General features: G+C 40.2%; 3 protein-coding genes across 5 annotated transcripts; 2 read left to right on the forward strand and 1 right to left on the reverse strand.

Annotated features, from left to right (window-relative positions):
* Positions 1-288: 288 nt before the first annotated feature.
* On the reverse strand, positions 289-1129 carry LOC134184405 (uncharacterized). Its single transcript, XM_062652084.1, has 2 exons — positions 728-1129; positions 289-662 (listed from the first exon to the last, which is right to left on the reverse strand). The coding sequence occupies exons 1-2, from the start codon at positions 1000-1002 to the stop codon at positions 482-484; spliced, it is 456 nt and encodes a 151-aa protein (XP_062508068.1). The 5' UTR covers positions 1003-1129; the 3' UTR covers positions 289-481.
* Positions 1130-1753: 624 nt separating this feature from the next.
* Positions 1754-3287, forward strand: LOC134184903 (uncharacterized). Its single transcript, XM_062652671.1, has 4 exons — positions 1754-2048; positions 2292-2448; positions 2509-2781; positions 2843-3287. Exons 1-4 carry the CDS (start codon positions 2010-2012, stop codon positions 3277-3279), a joined length of 906 nt encoding a protein of 301 aa, XP_062508655.1. The 5' UTR covers positions 1754-2009; the 3' UTR covers positions 3280-3287.
* Positions 3288-18101: 14814 nt separating this feature from the next.
* On the forward strand, positions 18102-27119 carry LOC134184960 (uncharacterized). 3 transcript variants are annotated; one of them, XM_062652735.1, is made up of 8 exons: positions 18102-18610; positions 18682-18735; positions 18790-18847; positions 18908-19053; positions 19122-19334; positions 19388-19651; positions 19722-19853; positions 26594-27119. In XM_062652735.1, the coding sequence occupies exons 1-8, from the start codon at positions 18488-18490 to the stop codon at positions 26864-26866; spliced, it is 1263 nt and encodes a 420-aa protein (XP_062508719.1). In that variant the 5' UTR covers positions 18102-18487; the 3' UTR covers positions 26867-27119. The 3 variants fall into 3 exon arrangements, with proteins under 3 accessions (XP_062508719.1, XP_062508720.1, XP_062508721.1); XM_062652736.1 differs by having other exon boundaries at positions 18685-18735; XM_062652737.1 differs by lacking the exon at positions 18102-18610 and having other exon boundaries at positions 18789-18847.

A 27119-nucleotide genomic window follows, 5' to 3' on the forward strand; every position in this document is an offset into this window, starting at 1 on the left:
CCTTAACAAAAAATTATTAAAAGATATTGGCAAACTTAATCAATTTTGTCATACTGGAATACTTGAAGTGTACCACTTCCTTTTACTAAAGTACTGTTCCAAAGGCTGCACATTGGCTACAAAGGAATGATTGCTCGAACCCAACTGGCAGCTCTGGATCACAACAATAATGTTGACAGAAGCCAAGCTACAACAGCCCATGAACAAAAGAGGTACAAATTTGTCTTTCCTAAAGCCAAAAAGCAATGGATTGCAAAACTCATAATGGAGCCAAAGTCCTATGGATACCTTAATGATATGCTAGCTGCAGTTCTTGAAAAAAGAAGGAGCACCACCCACAAGTCTTCAGTCACTGAAGACTAAGAAAGCTTATCCACCACAAGCCTCTATACCCCTAATATTGCAACATGCCCTAGACCACCAAAGCAAACGGTTATAGAAAACTACAAAAGCAGATTCTGATGCTAGCTAGCTAAAAAATTTACACTGGCCACTGTGGCCCATAACAACTTCCTTGAAATCCAATATATTCCCCAGCTTCTTCAGGAAAGTGCCCTCTGATAGAAGTCACAACACATGATGGTATCACTCTTCTCTCTCCCCTGCCCATTTTCCTGTGTACCCAGTGTGTAAACTGCCGGTAAGATGTCAACCTCAACAACCTGGAATGTCAAGTATTTACATTACACAAACGACTTTCATCAGTACGCTCTACCACAGTACTAGCCTGCACGTTAGTGGCTCCGTGATAGAATCCAGTCTCACGTAAACCATTGCCACCACCGCTGTGCGCAGCACCCCTCCATTTAGGCACACAGAAGCAAAATCTCGTGCTGAGCGATGCAACGTAAACCATGCAACATCCAGTCTATAGTTCGTCCATTCCTTGTCAACAAAGGCATTCTTTACCGGTAGGCATGAAACCACACGTTCCACAGCTACACCACTCCGTGTTGCCCACTCTCTCTCCATCTTCAGTTGATCCTCTTCCGTCATCGCCATCTAGATTTTCCGTACTATCTGCATCTTCCGTACTCGAAGAATCATCAACTACTCTACGCTCAGGCTCAAAACGGTAAGGTTCAATGTCAGCCTTGTCCAAGTCTACATCTGGCAGCTCCCACGTATATTAGCGTTATACGCATACTGTACGCATCATGAACTCATGACGTCATAACTAAAAATGGCGGCGCACTACACAGTTACGCCCCCTACTTTACAGGCTTCTACTGGCAATCAAAGAAGGGTGAGCGCTGTAAATCATTGATAGATGGATCGCTCACACTGATACCTATCATCTGAACCTTACATACAAAATCGTGGGAGTTACGTCAATTATCGTGGGAGAGACATCAATTATCGGACACTCCCCAATATCGGACACTCGCGTACAGAAACCAGACGAAGATTTCTTGTATCTAACGTATGAATGTAGAGAGTAGTCACACCTTAACACGACGTGCTAGATTCAGCTTGATCACTTGGCGTATTGCTGTTCACATTGACAAAATAGAACTTCCGCTACTTTCCCGTGTCCGGACACGCCCATCAAATCGGACACAAAGAGCGGACTATCGGCTTGCAGATCGAGAGTCTAGGATATCTACTAGAACCGGATTTACTTACCATAACCAAAGACAAAATAAATCTGATCTAGACGAGAATAGTAGCTCTTCTTCGCCTTCCCAAGCCTCTTAGTTCTAAGCTAGGACTGTTATTACTTGATATTTTGCTTACACATCCGGGACCTTTACCTACGTGTTTAACACGCGGAAGTTGCTAACGAATGATTGGCGCCATGTCCGTTCACGTGATTTTCGCAGTCAGGCGAATTTACTTTGGTGGAGTGTGGAATACGGCACACGTTCTTGTACACTCTCTTCTAGGAACTGGCTGTTTTTATCAGATTCAGGGCTACAGCACTTTCCAGCGCTTTTTGTGCAGCTTCTAGCTGTAGATTGGTGTGTTGTTTCTTTTTCCGCATTGCTGGTTGATGCGGAAGGCCTGTCATGAACGCGCGCGTAGTTCCTAGAAGAGGATACCTTCGTGTAAGTAAACGTTTACAGTTTTGTTGATCTGCTTAACACTAGAAACGTGTCAAATGGATCGTGGCCAGTAGGAAGGTTGTTCTCTAGTCACTCCGTACATCTTCCATGGTGGCCTACGTTTGGGAGTTGACGTGTGGACTCGTACTGCTTGTGTAATTAATTAATACAACGTCCATTATGTCGTTTTGTCATTTGTTTCAATTTTTGAGGCAACGTGTTATGAACCGTATTTTTTCTATGAAGGGAGGAGAGCGAGCGAGCGTCACCTACGTGGTTGGAGACTTCAATCTTTTTCCAGATATGTGGGGAGGCTTTTCGTTGGAATTCAGAGGATCTAGAGCTACAAGTCTCGCAGAAGTAACTAGAGTGGATGTGAGGACATTTCAATTTGTTATTCCAGGTAGTTGTCGTGACCTAGTGTTTCGTGTATGTGTTGTATGTGTTTGTATATCTAACACAGATCATGGTGTGGCTGAAACTGTTACTGTGACTTTGACGTGTTCTAACCATCAATTCAATCAATGCTGCATTCCTTCATTTGAATATGAGTTTGTGGACGGCTTCGCAAAAATTGCAGACTTTCTACCCGTGAACAAGACTCCACTGGCTGTTCCTCTTGTTGTGGCATTGGGGATACGTGATGACACTACTGACTATGGTGCGATGGATAGGGCATTTGTTCATTTTTACAATGAGGATATTCCTCCTAGTCTTTTGTTTAGATCAGTTATAAGTAAGATGCTTTGGCTATCCAATGGAAGTCCTATATTTATGGCTTGTTGTCTATATTACAGATGATCTTCATGCACTGACAGAAGATGAGAATTTGCTGCATATTTGTTCTGATCTTGGCTTGTCTCAGTTTTTGGCTTATATATGTCATAATCATTCTGATGCATCTGATGCTCTGAAGGCAACCTGGAAGGGACGAACTCCATTGGATGTTGCAAGATATAGAGCATGCATGCCAGCAGACTCAGGATGTCATGATGGTCATATTGAAGCTCGAAGTCTTCTAGAGCCAATGCAAGAGCAGATGCTCTATGGTGCGTATATTTTAATTTTGTTCTTTGTTTTTTGTGTTACTGCACATCTATCAGACTTGGACAAAATTATAGGGACACCTGGCATTTTTGTGTGTAGTCTAACTTTGGCACTGAATTTTTCTCTAGCAAAACCAAATGTTTTTCAAATTTCTTTTTTCATGGATTGCGCCATTGTTAGTATGTAACATAGCTTGAGTTCAAGACTGCAGCTTTACTTACTACCTACTGCGCATCTAGTTTGCTTTGAACAAGGAAGACGGCCATTCCTACTTTTCTTGTCTTTGTACATGTTCATCGCTCTTGGATGCTCATTCTTGGCATACAATCTAAGAATGCTCTGTAGTAGAGAGTGAAAGCAATTTTGTGGGTCCTTTTATCAACATTATGAAAAAAAGGCAAATCATCTGTTTTTGCGCATTGATTTCGCGCATGTCATCACAATTTGAATTGTTTTGCCATTTTAATCAATAAACAAACTTCAACGTATTCAAAAATCATGCGACACTAATTAATTACAAAGAAATCCTGCTAAGGCAAAAACTAAAAGAGTTATGGCAACAAAAGAACGTTGACATGCCACTTCCGGTCCACGTTTTACGTAGCAAAATCTCAAACTGCTACCGCCAAAATGTCAGCTGCACTAAAACCGCTGCCCTTGAGACCGCCAAACTTAGGCAATAAGTTAGCCTGAACGTTCAGCTGCACGCAGTTGCAGAGTCTTGTTCCGTGCGATATTTCACGAGTTGTGGCGATGCCTCGAGTCAAACAGTTGAGTCCAAAAACGCGAGGGAAAATTGAAGTCCTTCACTCAATTGGCCATTCTGTGCGTCAGATCGCGGCTTTTGTCCGCCGCTCCAGGAATTCGGTTCATCAGCGCCTGCAACAACTTTCCCATGGCAGCAGCGATTATGAAAAACGACCTGGACGTGGGAAGGCAACGACAATCCGGGAAGATCATCGACTGAAGAGAATGGTACTGCAGAACCGCAGAGCACCATCACGACTGCTCTCGTATCAGCTGGCTGATGAAACCGGCAAGCAGGTATCAAGTAGAACAGTTTGTCGTCGTCTCAGTGAGACAGGAGTGCACGCTCGGAGGCCTAGAAAAAAACCACTGCTAACAGAAAACCATCGGCGTTTGCGACTGGGATGGGCAACCACTCACACACAATGAACTTTGGATGACTGGAAATCTGTTCTTTTTACAGATGAGTCGAAAGTCAGCATAGGAAACGATGGTGCTCTGTACGTTTGGCGTCGCGAAGGTGAGGAATTTCTCCCTGAATGTTGTGATCGTACGGTCCAGCACGCGGCTAGTGTGATGGTGTGGGGATTGATGTGTTGGCATGGTTTGGGGTCTCTGGTGAAACTGGAAGGTTGTTTGGACAGCACGGCGTACCGACAGGTTCTGGAGGAGCACATGCTTACAGACGCAGCGGCACTGATACGAGACGACTTTGCCTTCCAGCAGGACAACGCGCCAATCCACACGTCTCGGTCAACAAGACAATGGCTATGCCAGCTTGACGTCACACTGTTGGACTGGCCGCCAAAATCGCCTGATGCGAATCCAATCGAGAACTTGTGGCATGAACTCAAAACTGCTGCCAACTGTCGCAAACCGAGAACTGCAGCTGAGCTCTGGAATGCTTTACAAGAGGCGTGGCAGCAGATTCCAGCCGCGCGTGTCCGGAACTTGGCAGAAAGTGTTCCGCGACGTTTGGACGCAATCAGGAGGGCGAGAGGCGGGAACACTCGGTACTGAGGAACTGGTGAAGGGCTTTAATTTTCCTTCGCGTTATTAAACCGGCTTTTTTAAAAGCCACTAAACAAAATCAGAGAGAGTCTAACTTACGACGCCTATGCAGTCATGATGTCATACACTTTTAGGTCTTGTTTTCCGCAATGCGAAACGTAAAGAAAACAATTTAGGGTCTACAGTATTCTCAAGAAACCTAACAATCAACGCGGTAACTATTAAGTTCTTAACAATATTGATAGTTGGTAAATTGTGACCTAATTATTGTGTTACTACATACCCACAGCGGGGTGTCTCTATAATTTTGTTCAAGTCTGTATATCTACAACTTTTTGTACTGAAAGAAGTCAGTAAACTAACCCAAATTTGTACAATTTGTAGTGTGTGTCTACTCACTAAAACCTGGTTCACAGTATTGACGCTGACGTAGAGGTCAACGTCAGTGTTGATCCCAGTGTCACGACATTGACGTTGACTCTGGAATTGAACCCAATTCTACAAGCACGTCACCATTTTCAACCAATCAAAAGCACACATCCGAAACTATATAACATATTTGAGAACAGCAATGGATGATGCGCTGGTGGAACCTGTTAGGAACTACTCATGTTATTGGCAAAGCTCGTCAAATGATTAAAAAGACTTAAGACTGAACGAAAATGCCTGTGAAAATGTCCTTGCTGCCAGCGTCAAAATATTTTTCTAATTCATTTTCGCCTTCCAGCTGTTTGAACTCTCTTGCATGTACGACGCAGTAGAAGAAGCTGCAGAAAAGTCACATCTCTTTGTTGTTTATGTTGAGTGCACTCGACTCGAGTTTCGGACCATCTGATCTGTGCGTCACGTCACACAAATATTGTGAACAAGTCAATGTGAACGTCGGCGTCAATATTGTGAACCAGACTTAAGGCTGATTGAATGCTGAGGTTAGTGACTGCTTAAGAGGGCATCGTCAAATACTGGACGTTTTGTCCAATCTGAACAATGGTTGAAAGTGGGTGGCAGGGGTAGAGGCCTGTTTGGATTGAATCTGTTTGACACTAGATATTATAGTTCGTGCCTACACTATAGCCAGCTGCCTAGTTCATGGATAACGTCACCTGTATGGCACAATGCACTGAGCTGAGTGTTAATATCCACATGCTCGTGCTGGCTGTTTCTTAGAGCAACACCGATATGCACCAGTAGATGGCTAGTCTTGTTTCGTATCCTTGTTGGTATTAATCAAGCTTGCCACCAATGCAAGCTACACTATTTGCCATTTTTGAGGAACATCGGCATGTGTCAGGCATGTGACAGAATTGAAAGAGTGGGAGGTGTGTGTGTGTGTGTGTGTGTGTGTGTGTGTGTGTGTGTGTGTGTGTGGCGCGGTGGAGCAGATGGTAGAGCGTTGGTGATGACATCCAGGATCTTGCATTCCGTGATGAGGGTTGAAGGTTCGATCCTAGTGGAGGCGACACTGTTGCAGTTTCCTTGAGCAAGAAACTCACCCACACTTGCTTGTCTTGACTCAGAAGTATAAATGAGTACCTGGTCATTGACTGGGGTGGACAAGATCGCTGGCTTGGCAGCAAAATCATGCAGCGGACGGGTGTGTGTGGGCCTTGTGTTCAGCCCCAGAGCTGCGCCATTGTCAGTCCCCCTGGATGACTCTGGCCAAGCTCCAGGTGAATTGTAGCGCTGGCCCCAAGACTCCACATAGCGCATGGAGGCCCTGTCTCTAGAGGCAGGGGAGCTATTTCCGCAACTGACCTCAAGGTCGACGTCGAACGACGTGGAAGGCTTAACATTTGTCCAACATTGTGTGTGTGTGTGTGTGTGTGTGTGTGTGTGTGTGTGTGTGTGTGTGTGTGTGTGTGTGTGTGTTGTGTGTGTGTGTCATTGTAACATATACAGGGATTATAAACATGCATCTATACATGTACAAAAATTTTTTAGACTAGGTGCACATCAGATAGTGAGCATTGCGACTACACAAGACTGAAATTCTTCAGGCCTCCATTATAGGTAGCAAATAAAATCGAATGGTTAACGTTATTGTGTGCTGTGAAAACTTGCTACTGTTACTCAAAAATAACATTGTTTTAATTATTTAAGTATTTTAGCTTATTCTATCTTAGTTGCAGTGTGCTAGTCATAGTTATCATACCTCTCAATGTTTCAGCATTTCTTTGCAGGCATTGACTGTATTCTTATCAGATAATAAAGGATATAATGCAGAAGCGACTTTTGCTTTTTATGAAACTTGTCAATGTTTAATTTTATCATAAGTTTATTGTGATTTGTTGGTGACTTATAAGCTGTCTAGCTCTCAGTAGAGCGCCAGTGACGTGCTTAATATATTTGGTAGCTCATGACTAGGTGGTTGTCCAGTTTGTTTTCTAAGATTAAGATAAAATGCATAAATTTAGTTCACAATGCAGGATTGTTTCTCATCCATGAAGTAAACAGAAGACACACATTGAAGGCTGATTTCTTAGCTGCGTCATCCAGTTTTGATCATTCCAAATGCTAGTTGCTTTATTGTGGTTAAGTGAGTTGCTGTACAATGCTAGTGCTGTACTTCATCATGCCTGACTCAAACTATGAGAGTATACTGTGACAGATTATTAATTAACTATAACACTGCTGGGGGAAGATTGCAGTTTAGTCATTCACTTTGTTTAGTTGTTTAATGCTGTTCTCAGTCAAGAAGCTGTCCAAGCACAATGGACAGAAATTTTTGATACTTTCTTCATGTAGTCGTTGTAGCTCATTCTGTTTTTCAACACCCAGTAATTGTTACTTACAACATTTTGGGCTACAGTATATGTTGGTGATCGTGCATGTGATAGGAATAAAGACAATGAGAAAATTGTTGAAAATAGTTCAACAGAGCTGTCGATTGCAGTTTCCAACGTGAGTGTTTTTTTTGCTTGAACAGACGCTAAAAGAAGCAAACTATCAAGTTTGGGTCTGAAACTTATCTTGAAAGAATTAAGCAAGTGAATGAGGCATGGTGACTAGCTTTACCTTTTACAGTTTACCACATGCATTGTGAAACATCGCATGCAGACTGCTAGGCGCATACATATGTGTGTAATACACGTTGAACTACAATATGTTATGATAGTATGTCCACTGTAATCGGTGATGACCCTCTCTGTCTTCGGCTACGTTGATGGGATGCCAGACCAGCCCTTGACTAGTCTCGCGTAGCCAGACCATCTCCGCCTACATCCTTCCGGTGAGAGATAGTCTGGGGAAATGCCTAATCCATTCTTGTTCTGCACTCCCCAAGAATCGTGGGATAAAGACCTTTTTATAGATAGCAGGAGGTCTGAGTAGGTGTTGCTCAATTGCATTCCGCTCGTCTCGCATGTGGTAATTACTGGTTAGTTACAATTGTAATTAATTAACAAAGATGTATGCCTGTGAACGGACGTCCTACTAATCAAAAGGGAAGACATTCGTTCGTCAATCTTGTGGACTTTAAATAGAGCATTGAACACAGTAACGCAATAACAAGACAGAAAAAAGCATAAATTCCCACAGCCACGATGATCATGCTGCTTGATCGAGAGGCGTTTTTTGTCCCTCGACACGTCAGACAAATACATGTAAGAACACAAGGCGCTATAGTGGCACTCTGCATTTAAACAACACGCTAAAACGAGCAGCAACTGAATAAGACTAGCGGACACCGATAGAGCGTCATGACTAAACAAAGGCACGTCCCATGCTTACGTCAGACGCACAAGATCACGGCAATAGATATAGAAATAAGTCGTCGATTGGTGAAGAAGCACAGCCTCGCAGACAATTTTGCCACAAAACATACGTCCCTCCTGCAACAAGACAGTAGTTCAAGGTCTACAGGTCGAAGAAAGAATATCTAATTAGTGTATGTTCACGGACATGACGGTAATCAGCACAAGCAAAGTGAGCGGAATGCGATTGTGTGACACCTACCTAGACTTCCTGTTATCTATAAAGAGGTCTTTATCCTCCATGATTCATGGGTAGCGCAGAACAAGAATTGTATAGGCATTTCCCCAGACTATCTCTCGTCGGAATGATGTAGGCAGAGATGGTCTGGCTACGCGAGACTAGCCCTTGATATATTATTTTTTATAGGTCCCACAAGGGACTAGCCGTACCATCTAAACTTCATCTAGCTAATATCATTTTAGCATTGCTACACTACAGTCTAGTAGAGAGTTGCTGATGGAAATGACGAACAAATTGGCTAATTGGAACATTAAGTTTAAATGAAGCTTTACGTGCTGTGATCTTGAGCACTTGAAGGCTAGAAGCTGTCCAAAGACCCAGAGTCTCAACCACGAGCGGATGAAAAATGCTGCCTGTGCTGGACACATTTAGGTGATGCCGTTCGTCCTTCTTCATCTCTCCATCTTCAGATGCTGCACCTGGATGACTGCCGCTTGAGTGAGAAAAGACGGTTGTAAAGAGCTTCGTATGGATAAGTCAAAGTAGGCAGGCAAACCGCGCTCGAAATCGGGATGGTAAACATTTCCTGGTCTTGTGTGGTTGCTACTGCCACATCTTGCCTCCCTACGACAACGAGAATCATCTGTAAGTAGTGCGTTATACACCACTTCGCATAGAGCATCATGATGTCTTGTTGTAAAGCTTTGTCCTTGATTACATCCCAGTAGCTAGTCCCCAAACTTATCAACTGTGCTACCACTAGGGCAGCGTTTGGAGTTTGGGAATGGGAAAATTGGGATACCCAACCATATAAGTAATGCAATTCTAAACTCTCTTTTGGGCATGGACAGGCCAGGGTTCGAGTTTGGTACAGCCTGTAGCCATGCCCCAGTGTGTTGACCAGAAATGGTATTCAGTTGAGCTCGATCCCTTATGCTCACTGAGTCTTTGAGTGATGACCATAACGCAGAGTCCAACAGAAGTTGTAACTGATGCTGACTGGTGGAATCAATTTTGTGGTTGTTATCTGGTAAATGAAGCTGCAAGAAATCTTGGGCCGTAGTCTCCCCTGGAAACACAATCATGTGGCCGTCATTGGAATATGACATGTCCCTCTGGCTGCTCATGGATAGAAGGTAAGATGCCAAGTGACGAGAAGAGTTATAACTGGCAAGATAGGCTGCGGGGTGACATTGAAAAGCTTCCCTCAAACTCAAGCCACCCAGGCGAATGGGGAGTGCAGCTTGTTGCCGTGAGCTTTTTGATAAGAAACAATCAATTACTGATTCCAGAGCCTTCCATAGATTGATATATATATATATATATATATATATATATATATATATATATATAAAGGAGAGCTGTCTATCTGTATGTGAGTAGGAACGTATCTCTGTCGTCTCGTGTCTGATATCCGCTGAATTTGGCTTGCGCATGCCGAATCGGTAAAGGCGGACAGTGACATTGCCAGAATTTTTAGAGTGCACGGGTCTCCTTTTGAGGGGTCGACCTCCGCGTAATACCTTTCAACGAGGTGAACGCTACAGTACACCTTCCGGGTTTATCAAACACAATCCCACAATAGTCCCGTGTAGACTGTATCTGTCATCGTTCTTTGCAACACTTCCAGAGAGATTGACGATTCCTTGCCGATTGCGGCCACTCTTCCAGCGCTCACGTTTCTTTCTAAATTCTGATTGCATCTGCACCGAATCCGACCTATGTGTTTCCTGCACTGAGCGGTACATGGGGAGTGTGTCGATTTCCACCGAAAAACGTGAGGAGTGCAAGATTTAAAGTCATTTAGCATGCGTGTCAAGTCATATCCGGGTGACTAAGTACATACACGTGACTTCCAAGAGTTTGCTGCCCGTATGGAATTCACAATCCCTTCTAATTTCACAGAACGGGATATAACTCTGAACGGAATTCTCTGTACATTTCTAGAACGGGATACTTATGCACCTAACAATGCAATAATGTACGTAATCAGCCCAGGGCAAAGAAGAGGATCTGTAATGGCATATATACTTTGGGATACTTGATCCCTATTCTCTAATTGAATGGGATATAATAACTCTGAACAAAATTCTCCATGAGGATTTTGTTCGGCTGCTTATTTTTCAAAATAGAGTAAAGATGGGAGTAGAAAGGCATGTGAACGCCATATTGTGACACTTGATTACATTTTTCAGAACAGGGTAAAAATGCATGTGAGCAAGATATACTTAAAATTAAAGTGATGACATATTGTCAGAATGAGTTACTCATGCAACACATAAATTTCCATACAACTTTTAAATTAACTTTATGAGAACTCTGTCCGTGGCTGCTAATTAATAACAGGCTATAACTCTGAACGAAATTCTACAGAGATACACTTCATAATGAATTAGAACGGGGTGAATGAGACATACTTCATGAATGCATACATTGATAAATTAATTAACTACAACCAATAATAATAGAAATTTGCTAATTGAACGGGATAGAACTCTGAACAAAATTCTCTGTAAATTCGTAGAATGGGATACTCATGCACCACCTAACAATGAATATGTTCGTAATCAGCTCCGGGCGAAGAAGGGAATCTGTAATGACATATATACTTGGGATACTCAATCTCTGTTTTTTCTCAGAACGGGATCTAATTGAATGACAGCGTTTAAATTGATTAACTTTATGAGAATTTTGTTGGCGGCTGCTAACTCCGAACGAAATTCTTCATGAGCATTTTTCAGAGATACACTTCATAATAGATTAGAACGGGGTGAATGAGATATACTTCATGAATGCATACAACAATAAATTAATAAACAGCTAATAATAATAGACTTTATGAACCATTAATAGTATTCATATCTAATCTGCCCGTGCAAAGAACAGGATGGTGAGCTAGTGCGGAGAACTGGATGGTGAGCTAGTATCCCATTCTCGGCACAGGCATGCGCAGATTAGATATAGTTATTAGTAAATTAATTTATCAAGAATTTGAAATGACAAGTGACCAATTTGAAATGACTGTGAATGAATTTGATTCGACATAATGCCAGTTTGAAATGACAAAGTATGAACTTGAACTGACAACGTATGAATTTGATCTGACGAAGTACGAATTTGAATTGATATATAACCCAAATTTGAAGTGACTGAACAAATTTGATCTGGAATGGTGTAGATGGTATACGGGATTGCAATGTTCCTGAAGCACAGTCATGTTTGGAGAATAACACAATTGATGTGTCTTTTGTTGTCTGAGAAACTTGATCGCAACATTTCTCCCTTTTGTCTGGTGCCGTATTGCCTACTCTCCAAAAGAAGTCATGTGGAATTCGACCCATTGCTGTTGGGGAAGTGTTGCACTGCTTGGCTATTCGGCTCTGCTGGTCTGCCATTAAGCCTTATTTAATTGTTACCTCGTGGTCAGGTAGGTGTTGGAATATGAGGAGGGTTAGACACAAGTGTCCATTCTTTGCAGTCATACATTGACAAGAGGGTGAAAGCCAAGATCAATGTTGCTTCAAGCTGGACATGAAGAATGCCTTTAATGAGTGTCATCGCAGTTCTTTTCTGAAGAGACTTGACAAGGAATTTCCGAAATTGGTAGAATGGGTACAATGGTGCTGTCACTGTGCAGCTGAGTTGCGGTTTGGCTATCACCACATTAAGTCTACAGCAGGAGTACAACAAGGGGATCCTCTGGGACCACTACTGTTCTCTTTGGTCATTCTAGAACTAATTGATGAAGTTGGAGAAGTGCCAGGTTTTGGACTTGAATTTATGGAACCTTTGCTGGTACAAGAAAGTCCTTATCAAAAGATGGTAAGTCTTATTTATCACGGAGAAAGGCCTGTCCTTGGGCCTTCATGTCAATTTATCAAAGTGTGAAGTGTTTTTGCCTTTGGGTCATTAATAAACACATTCTGAATTTCCACCAGAAGTACACCGGTTGTCAGATGGAATGGAATTGCTTGGTTTGCCCGTGCTTGGAACATCTGAATTCTTCTCTTCTTGTTTCAAGAAGCAAGTTGATCAAGTGGCTGAGGCCCATTCCCACTTCCAGATCTTGAAAATCCACAAGTGAACTTCAGTTGTTGAAAAGTTGCCTGTCCATATGTAGAATTAACCATTTGCTACATTCAGTGAGACCTGGTATTGCTAATGGTCCATTGTCTACTTTTGGTGAAGGTTCTGCGACAATCACTTGGCCAGATCACAAGATCTTCTGTTTGTGACTTTGCATGGTCACTAGCACTGCTACCAATTGGAAAGGAGGCATTAGGGAAGGTTTATCTACTTTGCCCACTGCTTTATCGTAAGCTGTAACTCAAATCAAAGTTGATTAATTGTCTACTGAAACGCAATCTACCTTCTCTGTCCACTTTAGTCAAACCTTTACTCGGAGAAGAAGAACCACAAGGAATTGTGCGTAACCTACTTTCTAAAAGCGAATCAATTTCTTTAGATTTGATGACAGCTACGCAACACCAGATTCAAAGTCAACTAGATGACATTTCTTTCTCTAACCTACTAGCCTGAAGACTACATGTATATCATCTCCTCATGCAGGTGCATGGTTATGGACCTGTAACCTTGGCTTCACCATGTCACCTCCTGAGTTTGTTGTAGAAACTAGATATTGGCTGGTTTGCCTTCGTGTCCTTTTGCACCAGATGTTTGTGTAGTCAACCACTAGACCTATGTGGAGATCACCTTGTTGGATGTGATTATGGTTGACATCCTTGGAATTGTTACAATGCTTTGTGTGAGACTATTGGGCAATCACTTCTTATTGATTCAAAACAAGTCGTAGAACAGAGAAGCTCGGATGAAACCAAATATCGGCCAGGAGATGTTTTCCATCCAAATTTCTTGAATGGACAACTTGGATACTTTGACATCACGTAGGAATACGTTGCAATCATTATACATCCCTCGTGCTGAAACATCAGGAATTATGGCAGAAGTGGCTGAGATGGACAAGGATGATCATTACTACACAAGAGTGACTTCTGCTGGCGGGGTTTTTCCTCTTGGTAGTGGAAACGCTTGGACTTTGGTTGCCAGATAGTTTAGAAATGTTGAAATCAATAGCTTCAAAAGTATCTGCTGTGCTAGCTGTTCCTTTCTGGAACACTTTCAAGAACTTGTTAGAGCAGTTTCTATATGTTATATATATGTATATATTAGACAGTTGTTGGGGTCAAGCGACGCTTTTGATTCGTTTAGGTGGACTTGGTTTGCGAGAATCTTGTAGATCCTCTTTTGTGGCATTTTTGGGAAGCTGTAGTGCAACTCAGGCTCTCTCACAACGTCTGATGAATACAGATCTGAGCATTACTTTCAACAGTTCACAGAACGCATTCCCAGATATTTCTGGAAAGGTATTTGCACAAGAATTATTACAAGAATTATTACCTGACCATGAGTTCAAACCAGAAATAGACATCCAACATTCATCTACAAGTATTATTAGATAACAACAGCTTTGGTCAGACCTAAAGCAAGAAGCCAGCATTTGTGATCATGCAAGGATGAATGCTGTTTCAGCTCAACATGCTGGGGCGTGGTTGTGGGCATTACCTAATCCTAACCTAGGCCTTACCATGCCCAGCAGGGAGTTTATTATAGCATTACGAGTTTGGCTTGGTGTAGGCATCTTCACTTCTTCACCTAATTCTGATCTTTGTCTTTGTGGATCCTCGTTAGACGAATTTGGTGACCATCGCCTAGGATGTGATCAGAAGACCAACTTGGTTATCAAACAACACGACGCCCTTTGTGACACACTATTTCACACTCTTCTTGTTGATGACTCTCGATGTTGACGGGAGCAGGGTTGTAACACTACATTTAAGAGTAGACCTGGTGACATTTTTCACTCGGATTTCCAGCGTGGCTTGCCAACTTTGATGTTTCAGTGAGAAATTCTCTCCAGCCTTCATATATAATACAGGCAGTGAATCGTGCTGGAGCAACAGCAGAAGTGGGAGTTTTGGAGAAGGGCAGCTGTCATGAAGACATAGTGAAGGCTACTGGGAGTTTATTTGAACCACTCGTTGAGACTCTTGGTTTATGGCTTCCTCACAGCATGCGCATGTTGAAGATAATAGCAAGGAAGACGACATTTCATCGTTGTCAAACTGTTAGTAGAACGCTAATGTTTCTTTATGAACAGCTTTCTGTCAAGCTTTGGCTTTTTAATGTTAGACTAACTTTAGGATGTTTAGCACTAAATAGTTGTTGGAAATAGTTAAATGTTTAAATGTAGGCATGCATTTAATAGACATGTTATCGAAAATATAATGTATTGTATTATAATATATATATATATATATATATATATATATATATATATATATTACATATATCGCAAGAAATGTGCACCGTATAGAAAATTTGACAAATCGGGACGTTTCGACCCGTAGGTCTTTATCAACCGAAAATAATAAAAGACGTTTATCAACTGCGCTTTAAATTGTCAGTTTTGTTACATCATAATAGTGTTGAGTAATGGTCTCTAATTATGGTTTTACTGTCATCTTGATTTAATGTCCCATTTCTTCTAATCCAAATTGCCTCTTTGATTCGTCTAGTATAGTATTTGTTTTGTGTTGTTAATGTTTTACTTTCTTCCCAATTCATCATGTGGTCAGTTTCCCAGCAGTGGGTCGCAATAGTATTGTTATGGGTGTCGCCATGTCGAATTGCTAATTTGTGTTCATTTAGTCGTAATTTCAGATTTCTTGTTTCTCCAATATAAAATTTGTCACATTTCTTGCAACCAATTTTGTATACAACGTTCACGCTTTCGAATGGTGTAAGTGGATCTTTTGGGTGACATAGTAATGACCAAACAGTTGTTGTTGGTGTACTCACTAATTTGATGTATCAAAAAGGTACGCTGCAAATTGGTGCATCTAGGCCAGAACATCCAACAATATCAAGATAATATCATGGAGTTGACATCGGACAACATAACGTTGAACAAACAATTTGAATGGACTGTGAGTTGTTTCAGTTGCGTGTTTGTAAAGATCAAGAAGAAACAACAGACAAAACTGCAAAAGCTATTGAATCATAGAACAAAGAACATCAATGTCTGAATACCAGAACAAAACATATGAAGAACACCGTTATTAATTTGAGCAACAAAACACTTGACAACACAGAACTGAAAGTCTTAGGATAGATATGGCTTAAATTTTGCAATTACATCAAAACAGTTGATGTTGACAACATGATTGTTGGAATTGAGACAACTGCTTATCCTTATCATAGATATGGCCACTGAACTTTGAGAAGCCATTAAACAAATTTGAAAACAAGAAGACCATTAAAGAAAAATTATCACCAAAAGATATGAAAGCAATTAGAGATCTACGGAAGACACTTCTATTACTATTCTACCTGCAGATAAATGCAATTCCACAGTTGTTATGAACAAATGTGATTACGACATGAAGATTAAAGAATTATTAAAAGATCATGCATATCGACAAATTGTAAACGATCCCACAAAGTAACTGGAAAGAGATCTATACGACATACTTAAATTACTTGAAAACAAAACAAAATCAACGCACGTAAACGAATTGATATCAGTTGTGGAGGTCACATCATTCCACGAATGTATGGTTTACCCAAGATACACAAAATAGGAGCTCCGTTACAAGCTGTTGTTTCAAGCATTGATTCGGTGACGTGCAAACTTTCTAAAGAACAAACTCAAATTTTATCACGAATTACTGGATGTAACTGTTTTACTGTCAAAAATTTGAAACAATTTGCCAACCGAATGAGCAATGCCCATGTCAATGGCAACGAAATAATGATCAGCTACAACATAACTTCCAATCAAAGAAACATTAGATGCCGTTCAATCTAGATTACAAGAAAACCTTGACCATCTTAATTCCACTTCCAACTTTACATTGTCAGATGTCGTCAACCTCACCAATTTTGTTTTGAGAACCACCTACTTTAAATATAAAAATCAATTGTACGAACAATTGGAAGGTATGCCGATGAGATGGCTGCTGTCTCCAATCGTAGCAAATTTATGTATGGAAAAACTGGAAGAAATTATTCCAACACCTGCCATTGTCAACAAGACCAATGTTGTGGAGACGCTATGTCTACAATGTATTTGCAATTGTGCACAATAATAACAAAGATACCATTGTCGAGACTTTGAATTCTTGTCATCCATCAGTTCAATTTACAACAGAACTAGAGTCAGACTATCAGCTTCCTTTTCTTGACTGTTTTGTTCAACGTAACATCACTGGAACACTAGAAACATCAGTTTATCGTAAACAGATCACAATCAACAGATCCCTAGATTATCGTTCTGCTTATCCAACATCACCGGAATTTATTAGAAGTCTTCAACACCGACCAGAACACATATGCAGTACAGTCAAAGAAAAACTTTGGAAATAGACAGAATGACAACCATCTTTAAATGTAATGGATATCCAGACTCATTCATACAGAAACAACTGCTGAAATCATGGAATTAGAGAGCAAGTTGAGAACAGCAAATGCCAATATTGAAGATACCTTTTACTCCAGGTATTACACAACAAGTCTGGCGTCTGTGCAATAAACTTAACATCAAATTAGGGAGTACACCATCAACAACTGTTTGGTCATTACTATGTCACTCAAAAGATCCACTTACACCATTTGAAAGAGTAAACACTGTAAATAAAATTGGTTGCAAGAATTGTGACAAATTTTATATTGGAGAAACAAGAAGAAATCTGAAATTAAGACTAAATGAACACAAATTAGCAATTCGACATGGCGACACCCATAACAATGTCATTGCGGCCCACTGCTGGGAAACTGACCACATGATGAATTGAGAAGAAAGTAAAACATTAACAAGACAAAACAAATACTATACTAGACGAATCAAAGAGGCAATTTGGATTAGAAGACATGGGACATTAATTAAATCAAGATGACAGTAACACCATGATTAGAGACTATTATTCAACACTGTTATTCTCGATTGTGATACCCGTCTCTACATACCCATAATTTTCTCAAAATGTTTTTATACTTTGTGAGTGCATTTCGGTTCAGTCTAGTAGCCTTTCAGTTCTTTCTTGCAAGTTTTCTAAATTAGAACTAAATTGATGTCAACTTGTGTCAGCTGTCACTATCCAAAGAAAGCTAACAAGCGGCATACGAAATCTAATTGTAAATGGAATACTCGCTACTAATTTCTTAGAACATCTAACTGTAACTAAAATTTAGACAAGATACTTTCATTGTAACTGCTTACAATTGAAATTACCTGCAATGTAGGTAGTATATATACTGGATACATGCTAGTTAGCAAATTAGTTAGCTGGTTTGTGATGCAGGGCAACAGATTTTATTTGTATGTGCATAGATACGTTGTAACTGTTGTCTAGATAGAAATACACTTGGGCAGACGAATATCAAGTGGTTGAAATGCCTATTTGTTATTTTGAGGATGTTTTATGTACATGTGCCCAATGCTGCGGATACTGATGAGAGATAAATTAAATGTGCTTGTTGTGTCTGAACATCGTTACAGACATGGTAGATATGTTGATCTCAATGTCAACGTATATGTCAATAGTTCCATACAGATCATTTGCTGATAAACATGCTGTTCAATATAGTGTCAGAGTTCTGAATTATTCTAAGGTTTAATTAAATATATGTTGGAACATCTAGGTAGAAGATTTGGAATTTGGTCATGTATTTGTGTCAGGTTTGCATCTATTTCTGATTGCTTTTTAGGTACAACGCGTCACCAGTCACCATTGCCTCATCCAACTCCTGTAGGTTATTATTGAAGTCTGAGTTAGTTCTTTTTTGGTATGTATTACGTACTATCTTTTGATGTGCATAGCAGCTACAGTATGGACTTCTGCATTCACCTCCTGCAGTGCCTCGCAAGCCCCCTGTTAGTTGATTTAAGAATTCATGTATCTGATTGCAAGAATATGGGCATATTTAGGAACATGACAGACTGCCAGTTGCAAGACATCGACTTGCAAGCTCAGCAACGCAACAGAGTTTGACTGCTTTATTTGTATTTAGGTTATTCTTGCTGTTTATATTAATGCTTGTCATAGGTGCTGACTCAGGTGTTGGTGTATGCAGCATTGCAAGTGCTTTATCTGAAATAGGACTGAAAGAACAGAAAGAAAGGGCTATTGGGACGGTTCGTGTTACTCGTTCTTATCACAGTAATGTTGAAGAAGGGATGCTTCAGTTGAAGGTAATATAGATATAGTAACTATTACTGTTTACATTTTGGCTATATAATAATGACATTATTTGATAAAGGTTGGACAAACAGTCTACATCCTATCACATGCTGATGATGGAAAATGGTATGGTATAGCTGGGGACCAGATTGGTTTCTTTTACATAACATCTGTTGATCATGACAATATCACATGGCAAGAAAATTGGCAGCAGAGTGTAGAAGTACAGCGTGCTGAAGTTATTCGAGACTCAACACCGGATCGTGATGATATTGGTTTTCTACAAGTGAAAGTATGAGGCAAGCTGTAGAGCAGTTCATAAATTGTAATTATGCTGTTACGTAGGTGCATGATGAGGTTTATGTGCTGGCAATGCCTGATAGTGGTTTATGGACTGCTGAGAAGGACAGTTGTGTGGGGTACATATACAGTAGTGACCTTCAGTTACTGGGAGAAGAGAGCAAAGGTTGGGATCATGCACCTGCAGAAGAACACTGGTCAAGGCGAATGCGGACTACATCTATCTACACCCAACCACATCATGTCAAGTTTTATGGTAGGGCAGTAAAGTCAAATTCTCTTACAGGACCGAATGCTCTCCACTTTAAGGTTTGATTGTGTTGTAAAACAGTGTGCGTGTCTCTATATATTCATAACATATGTGTCATTTCACAATTAGGCAAATGACAGAATTGGGATTATTGACAGTCCATCTACCACTAGTTCGGGTTTGTGGTTTGGGAAACTCGGACGAAAAGCAGGAAAATTTCTTTTTAGTGATGTGGAAGTTGAGAGCTATGCAGGCCTGGAAGTAAGTGTGCTACACTGTACATACTATATTATTAGTTGAAGTATAATAGAGCATTTCTTATCTGGATTTCATTCAACTAAACACATCAATTAGCCAAACTCTACAGCTAGACACATAATTGACTATCTGGGTAATCATTGTGTCTGATTTAATGTGCCAGTGTTTTGCACTGAGCCATTCTCTTGTCGTCTGTTGAGTGTTGCTTAGTTTGTGTAGTGTTATACTACCTAAACGTTATATACGTGAATAACTGGCAACAACAATGGGATATAATAACTGTGTTGTTATGGAATTGAACACATTAAGTCAGCACAATCCCACCTAGCTGCTAGTTCACACTTTAAATGGCCATGAAGATGAATTATTTCGAGTTTTTCTATTTCATATCATCTGGATAATTTTTAAGACATTGCAATACTCTGCACATCACTGAATGTGGCTTCATCTGTGCTTTTAATTGTGTTCTGCAAACTTGCATTAGTCCTTTACATCCAGATATTCATTTGAGACTTAATTGCATAAGGTAAGCAGCTCAAAGGAAAGAAATGACCAGCAAAGGTTAAGGGAATACTTTGTGGACAGCATTTTTGGGCTTGAAATGTAACATGAAATCCAAATTGGGTTTAACTTAAAGCACTATTGTAGAAAGGTCTGCTTTTGTCACCTATGTGGTGGACGCGGTTTTATACTGAGGTCATGTGTTATGAAGAAGGCATACGTTATGAAAATGGTATGATTAAAGGTGTTGAATGAATTTGACAGTCAAAGATACCTACTGCAGCAGAAGAAGCAAAATTGATGTTCACCTTTCTGTACCTGAAGCTGTGTCAGTTAAAACAACAGATCTAGTTTGTTTGAAGTCATCGGATAATTCATCTAAAACTGATTATGTGACAGGCACCAGCTTACCTGCATTGACAAACTCTGTAAAGGTTAAAGTAGATTTCTTCTTCTAGTGAAGATGTCTCTGGTGACCAGCCCAAGTGCAAGCACCACTTCAAGTGGGGTCTGCCTTTGGGAGACCATATCCACTTTGAGATAGAGACTGTTTCATAATTAACTAATTAAGAGGTTTTGGGTCAGCATATAAATGGCCCAAATATTGGATGCCTTAAATTGCACATCTGGCATATTACTTTATATAATAATGCATGATGGTCAAACTACAGTGCCAGGTAGTAATTAGGAACATAATGTGAGTTATTAGATCAGAATGGACTGTCAGTATTAAATAGAGAGCCAACTCGAATTACACAAAAAAACGACATCTACTTTGATTGATCTGTTACTCACCAGCAAGGCTGACAGGTATATTTCATATGGCTCATGGTCATGCTCTTTCAGTGATCATCACTTTGTATATGGTATTCAAAAAGCTAAATTGCAAAGGCAGCCAAAGATTATCACATACAGAAAATATTGATTGTGAAATAGAAATGAATTTCTGCTGCTCTTGAAAGTGTTCGATCCTTGGCATATTCTAGAAAATTAGGATACTGTTGATGTTATGCTACACGTTTGGTAGACTTTTTTCTTGACATTCTGAGATAGCTTTGCACCTCTTTGCAAAAGAAAATTCAATGCGTTGGATGAAGGGGAATGTAATTTGTCCAATTGTCAGAAGAAATAGGCTTCATAGGAGAGCACTCAAGAGCAAGTCATAAAGTGATTGGATTATAAAAGATGACAAATGCGGTTGCAATTCCTGGAGGTTGCTGAATTCCCTCATGGGCAAACACCAAAATCCTGTTGTGTCTAGGAGCTCAGATGGATGTGTATTAGCTACAGATACACAAGCCCTATGTGATTTTTTCAACAAGTACTTTCTATCTGTTAGTCAGCAACTCACTACATACGAGTGGCATGAGATTTAGACCTCGCCTGACTTTAACTTCTTGTTTTCAATTTTCAGATATTTGCAATCATTTTGATACACAGAACTCAGCAGGTTTGGATGAAATTGATGCTAAAGCACTGTCTATTGTGCCCAATGCTATTACTGCCAGGCTTACTTTTCTTTTTAACTAATGTTTACATAATTCTAAAATGCCTGCTGATCGGAAGGCTGTCAATGTCACCCCTGTTTTTAAAGGAGGAAATGCTAAATTGGTTCAAACTATTAACCTATTTCTGTTGTATCAGTTCTACCAAAAAATTTTGAGGGAATTCTTTTGCCCAGTTTCAAGAATTCTCCTCGTGGAGTGTTGTCTGACAACCAGTATGGTTTTTGTGCAGGTTACTCTACCCAAGATGCACTGCATGATCAAGATGATCAACAATTGGTCCCATCAAGCTGGGACCACAATCTTCTTACTGCATGTATTTTTCTAGATGTCAAGAAAGCTTTAGGTAGTGTTGATCATTGTGCTCTGCTAAAGAGATTGTCAACCATTAGTTGTGGCAACAGCAGCCTACATTGGTTCTCTGTGTTCCTGTCGAATAGAAAGCAGTGTGTCAAACTGGGAAATCTGTCTCTCAAATTTGGATCCAAATTGGTGTCCCACAAGGCTGCAAATTAGCTCCATTGCTGTTTGCTTTATATTAAAATGACCTTCCATCTAGTATGCAGATGATACTCGAACTGAGTATTCTGAATTGAGTGTTCTGCTAAATCATCCAGTGAACTTCAGCAAATGCCAATAATGTGTGTTGTTGGATGAAAATCAATAATCTTAATCTCAACCATACAAAAAATCAGAATTAATTGTTATTTGTTGTCAGTCTAAGGAAAAAATGAAGTTTCTAATTTTGAAGTGTCTCTCTGAGGACGGAGAATTAAAAGACTATGTAAGGTGTTGTAAATATCTAGGAATGTGGTTAAGTGATGATCATTAATTTTATGGACTGATCATATTGACTCGATATGCTTCAAAGTGTATGCTGTTCTAAGGAGTTTTCGGTGCACAAAAATTGCTTTCAAAGGACCTTTTTCCTTTATTGGAATATTGTAGTGTGATTTGGGATACTGCCTCAATGAAGTTTAAATCAAGAATTGACGAAGTATTCAACTACGGTGTCAGATTGATTTTTGACGCTAAAAGTTTGGATCTCCTGTTTCTTGAAGATTTGCAATCGAAACATTCACAGGCAAGACGAGACTATCAAGCAAGATCATGAAGAAGATAGCACCTCCCCTGCTTCTAAGCATTTTAAAATCTAACAAGGTCATGAGAGTTCGAAGTCACCGATATGAGGACAATTGCCATTTACCAACACCTTAAAGTGGATATTTAACAAGAGCTTTTCATATAGAGGAGCACAATTGGGGAACACTTTGTCTTCTACTTTACGTCAATTTACCTCAGTACAAGAAAGTATGTTTTTGAATTTAAATTTTGTAATTTATAGCAATCTATTATTATCTTTCATAATTTCTTTTAACAGGACTCCTAGGAAGACCAGCCTTTGGCTTATAGGATATTTTCTGTATAAATATATCAAGCTATAATGGCATCTGCCACATGGTAAACTTCCTCTGTCATTTTTACTGTTTTCTCTTTCTTTACGCATTCCACCATTCAAATTTGTGTGGAAAAAAGTTTTTGGGTTGCCTACTTTGCAATAAGTGGTTGCTGGATAGTTGCACATGATGCTTGTCTAGTATTATGACCTCAAAGTTTGCCATGCGCCTGAGTCAATCGAAGTTTGTTGTCTGTTCTGCTGATGGTTGTGAGTACCAAGGAGCTGTTACACGGATCTTGCACCATTTTATTAGCGTTATGCTCCAGGTGAGATGACTCGAGAGTTCCTAGCTGTGCATGACTTACACCAATATCCATACTGTTGTCAGTTGTTTCATCATCTTCTGAGACATACACCTGGGTGTAAAATCGTCACCTAACAAAAATCCAGAAAGGGTCCCCTTTTCCTTGGATTCTTTCACCATTGATATGTGTGAAAGTCAATGTTATGGACAAGTCGGATCTTCTTTGTCTTCATCTTTTTTGGCAAACAAAACAAAAGGAAATACAGATAGCTGTTCCTTGAGTGGAAAACCCAGCAGTAATCTCATGTATAGTTCAAACTCACATACGGAGTTTTTGGTTGTCAGAGCATGTTCTCTTATTGCAAGTTTGACTGTCAATGGCATTATGTCTTGTACTGTGTCTCGAATTCCCAACGTTGCACTCTCGGTTTTTATAAATGTTAATGGTGCTATTTCTCTTGAGAGATTTGCGTATGATTTATATCTGATGCTGGAAGCTTTGATGCTTGTTCCAAGGCTGGTTCTTACCCCTCCTAATAAGCGTGGTGGAAGAGCAGGATGTCAGGAAATTTGCTTCAAAATTTTTTGGAGTATTGTTGGGAAGAACTTTGCAGTTGAACGCTCCTAGATCAAGGAATGAATCTAATGTGCCAAACAATCATCATAGAAATTGTGCTCTTGGTCTCATATGTTGTGGTAAGCTGTCTCGTGCAACTAGAATTCTATCCAGCTAGACAAGCCACTGTTGACAAGCTGGCTTCTAATTAAACACCCAATTCAACAAGTTCCTGAGTATGAGGAACCGAAATCAGAAGCAGGTTTGAATCTGAATCAGTAGTCTTTTGCTCGGATGAATTTTGATCTTCCCCCCCCCCCCCGAGGTTCTGGAGGCGGTCCATTTGGGTGGAGATATGAACATTTATGTGCCCTAATTGCTGATCACCAAATCTGTGACTATCTTCACATTCTATGCAGTGCCATTGCGTCTGGGATGATGTGCGTCCAATAGCTATTGGGGAAGTTTTCAGAAGAATTACAGCTATGAGGTCATCTGCTCAGAAAAACAGACAGAAGTCCAATCTTTCTTCAGTCCATTTCAACATGGCGTGGCAGCTGAAGGTGGAGTTGAGCTTAATAGTTCACTATGCTGAATTAAGCCTTGATTGAACAACACCCAGATTGGGTAATTTGAAAATCAGATATTCAAAGACCTTTCAACTTTTCTTTGCACCAAATCGCGAGATTGTCTTCTCTAAATGACCACACCCATTAAGCTTTCTAGAATGGGCGTGGTTAACAGCCTAGGTGTTGGCCTGCGTTACATTTCTGTGCACACGTCAAGGATTCCCTTCGAACTTCCAAACGTTACTTTTACTGCAGTTAGCTACTCTGTCCAGCTACTCCAGATACAAGCAAGCACAGCTGTTTGTGAGAGTCTAATTCAAACTATCCGCCATGTCCGGAAAGACAGTGCTACACAAAGCGACTGTCAGAGTCTCATGGTAGGCTTGTCGGGAGAAAGGACTGTCAATCATGAGAATTGGGCAGAAATCATGACATTGTGAGACATGCCCGTAAATCGTGAGTCTTACGACAAAATCGTGAGCGTTGAGAGGTCTGTACTTTCAATTCGATTAGTTGACAACACATGTTACAGCAATTATGCAATCATTTTCCGTACTTGTATCCACATGCTTTTAACATGGTCATGTCAGCTCACTTGTGTATGCTATGAGCCATAGAACTGTCATCCTTCAGTCACAAGAAGGATTACATCAAGGAGACCTTATGGGCCCCTCTTGTTTACCATTGCTATACAGCCATTACTCTCGAAGGTGAAGAAGTAGCATCCTCAAGTTCAAACTCTGGCCTACTTGGATGACGTCTTCTTGATTGGTTTGCCTGAAGAAACTATGAATGCCTTTTAAGACCTACGATGTCAGTATAAGTCAACTGGACTACTCGTCTCTAAGCAGAAATGTGAAGCATATGCAATGGCGTATCTGGATGAGTGGTCTACTGACACTGCCACCAACACTTCTGGCATTGACATACTGGGAACCCCAATTGGGACACCAGATTACTTCTCCGCATGCTGCATAGACAAGACAAAGCCTGGTACTGATCTTCGTTCAAGCTGCTAGAGTTGGACTATTCACAGATCTTTACTGCTACTTAGGCATTGTCACGTTCCTAGCCTCAACCACTGTAAAGCTGTCCTACCGGAACAACTCAATAAAGCTGCTTTGATAGATGATGACCAGACATATCAAACTTTTTTTTCAATCATGGATTTAGGTGTCTCAGACACTGATTCATGGTTTCAAAGTTGTTTGCGTATTAGGCATGGAAGATTTGGTCTCTGTAACAGTGTGCAGTCTTCATGCATTCCTTCTAAATCTCATCGCTATTGATGAAACAGCATCGTCAGTACTGAACGGCTGTGTTTACTTAGGTTTAAGATTTAATCTGTGTTTATGTTTATGAACTTGTGTATTACTGATGCTGTTGTCAAACTTTAATTTGTCCAATGCTTTTAATCACGTTTGACACTCATTGGTCCTAATGTATTCAGGTAATTGCGTGATGTTCTAGACAGTCAAGACTACAAAAGTGTTCAACAAATTACTGTAGTTCTATCTATATAAACTGCATCTTATAGGTGTGGATGCATGTATGTTCATGCACTCGTGCCAGGAAGTTGCACTTTGAATTCACTTAGAATATATGTACAGTGTCACATTGATACATGCAAGCTGTGCATGCAAGAGAATCACTAGCACTTGGCATGATTTTGGAATATCATGAACTGGATTGGTTACATCTAATTAGAGGAATGCATTATTTCCGTTCTTAAATGTAATTAACTTTAGTAGAGGAACATCATGAAGTGTGACTTCTGTCCAATGCTGTATGTGTCTCTTTAAGTTGAATTTAAGGCACTTCTGAACTGTTTTAGCTGCTTTGATTCTTAACAAGTAGATAGAGTCTTAAGTTATGTTGCAATTGGTGTCTTTCAATTTGTATTTGTCAGGAAATCCGAGAGGTATCATCTCACAAGTCAACAACACTGTCTCATTCTGTAAGATTGCCTGTTCATCAGAAAGTGATTGATGAAATGAAGTCACAAACCTTGCCCCAACGTCGAACACATGATATTTCACATACAAGTTCTACTCCTATTCTACCTCCCCGTGGGGCAGCGCGGATTCAGGGGTTTGGTCAACATCACTTTTCAAAACCTACTCGTGGCTCACAGGTGCCATCATTACCAGAAAATGTCAATCGCAGGTTTGACAATCTGTAGAGGTGCAGCTTTTATTGTTCGACTCATAGTGTTTAGACATATGTTCCGCGTCAACAACATGTTTATTACAATTTAATGTTAAAAACAATTGTCTTTGTAACTAACATAAGTGAGTGAATGTGAACATTTATGACAAGACTGCTAGAAGTAACTATGAAATGCTGTAGACTTCGACATTTTGATGATATGACAATGATTGCAATAATTATTGCAGGTACATTGTGTTGTATGTGTGAAAGGTAGTGTATCTGTC

Source organism: Corticium candelabrum, chromosome 9, assembly GCF_963422355.1.
Source record: "Corticium candelabrum chromosome 9, ooCorCand1.1, whole genome shotgun sequence".
In the NCBI taxonomy this organism is placed as follows: Eukaryota; Metazoa; Porifera; class Homoscleromorpha; order Homosclerophorida; family Plakinidae; genus Corticium; species Corticium candelabrum.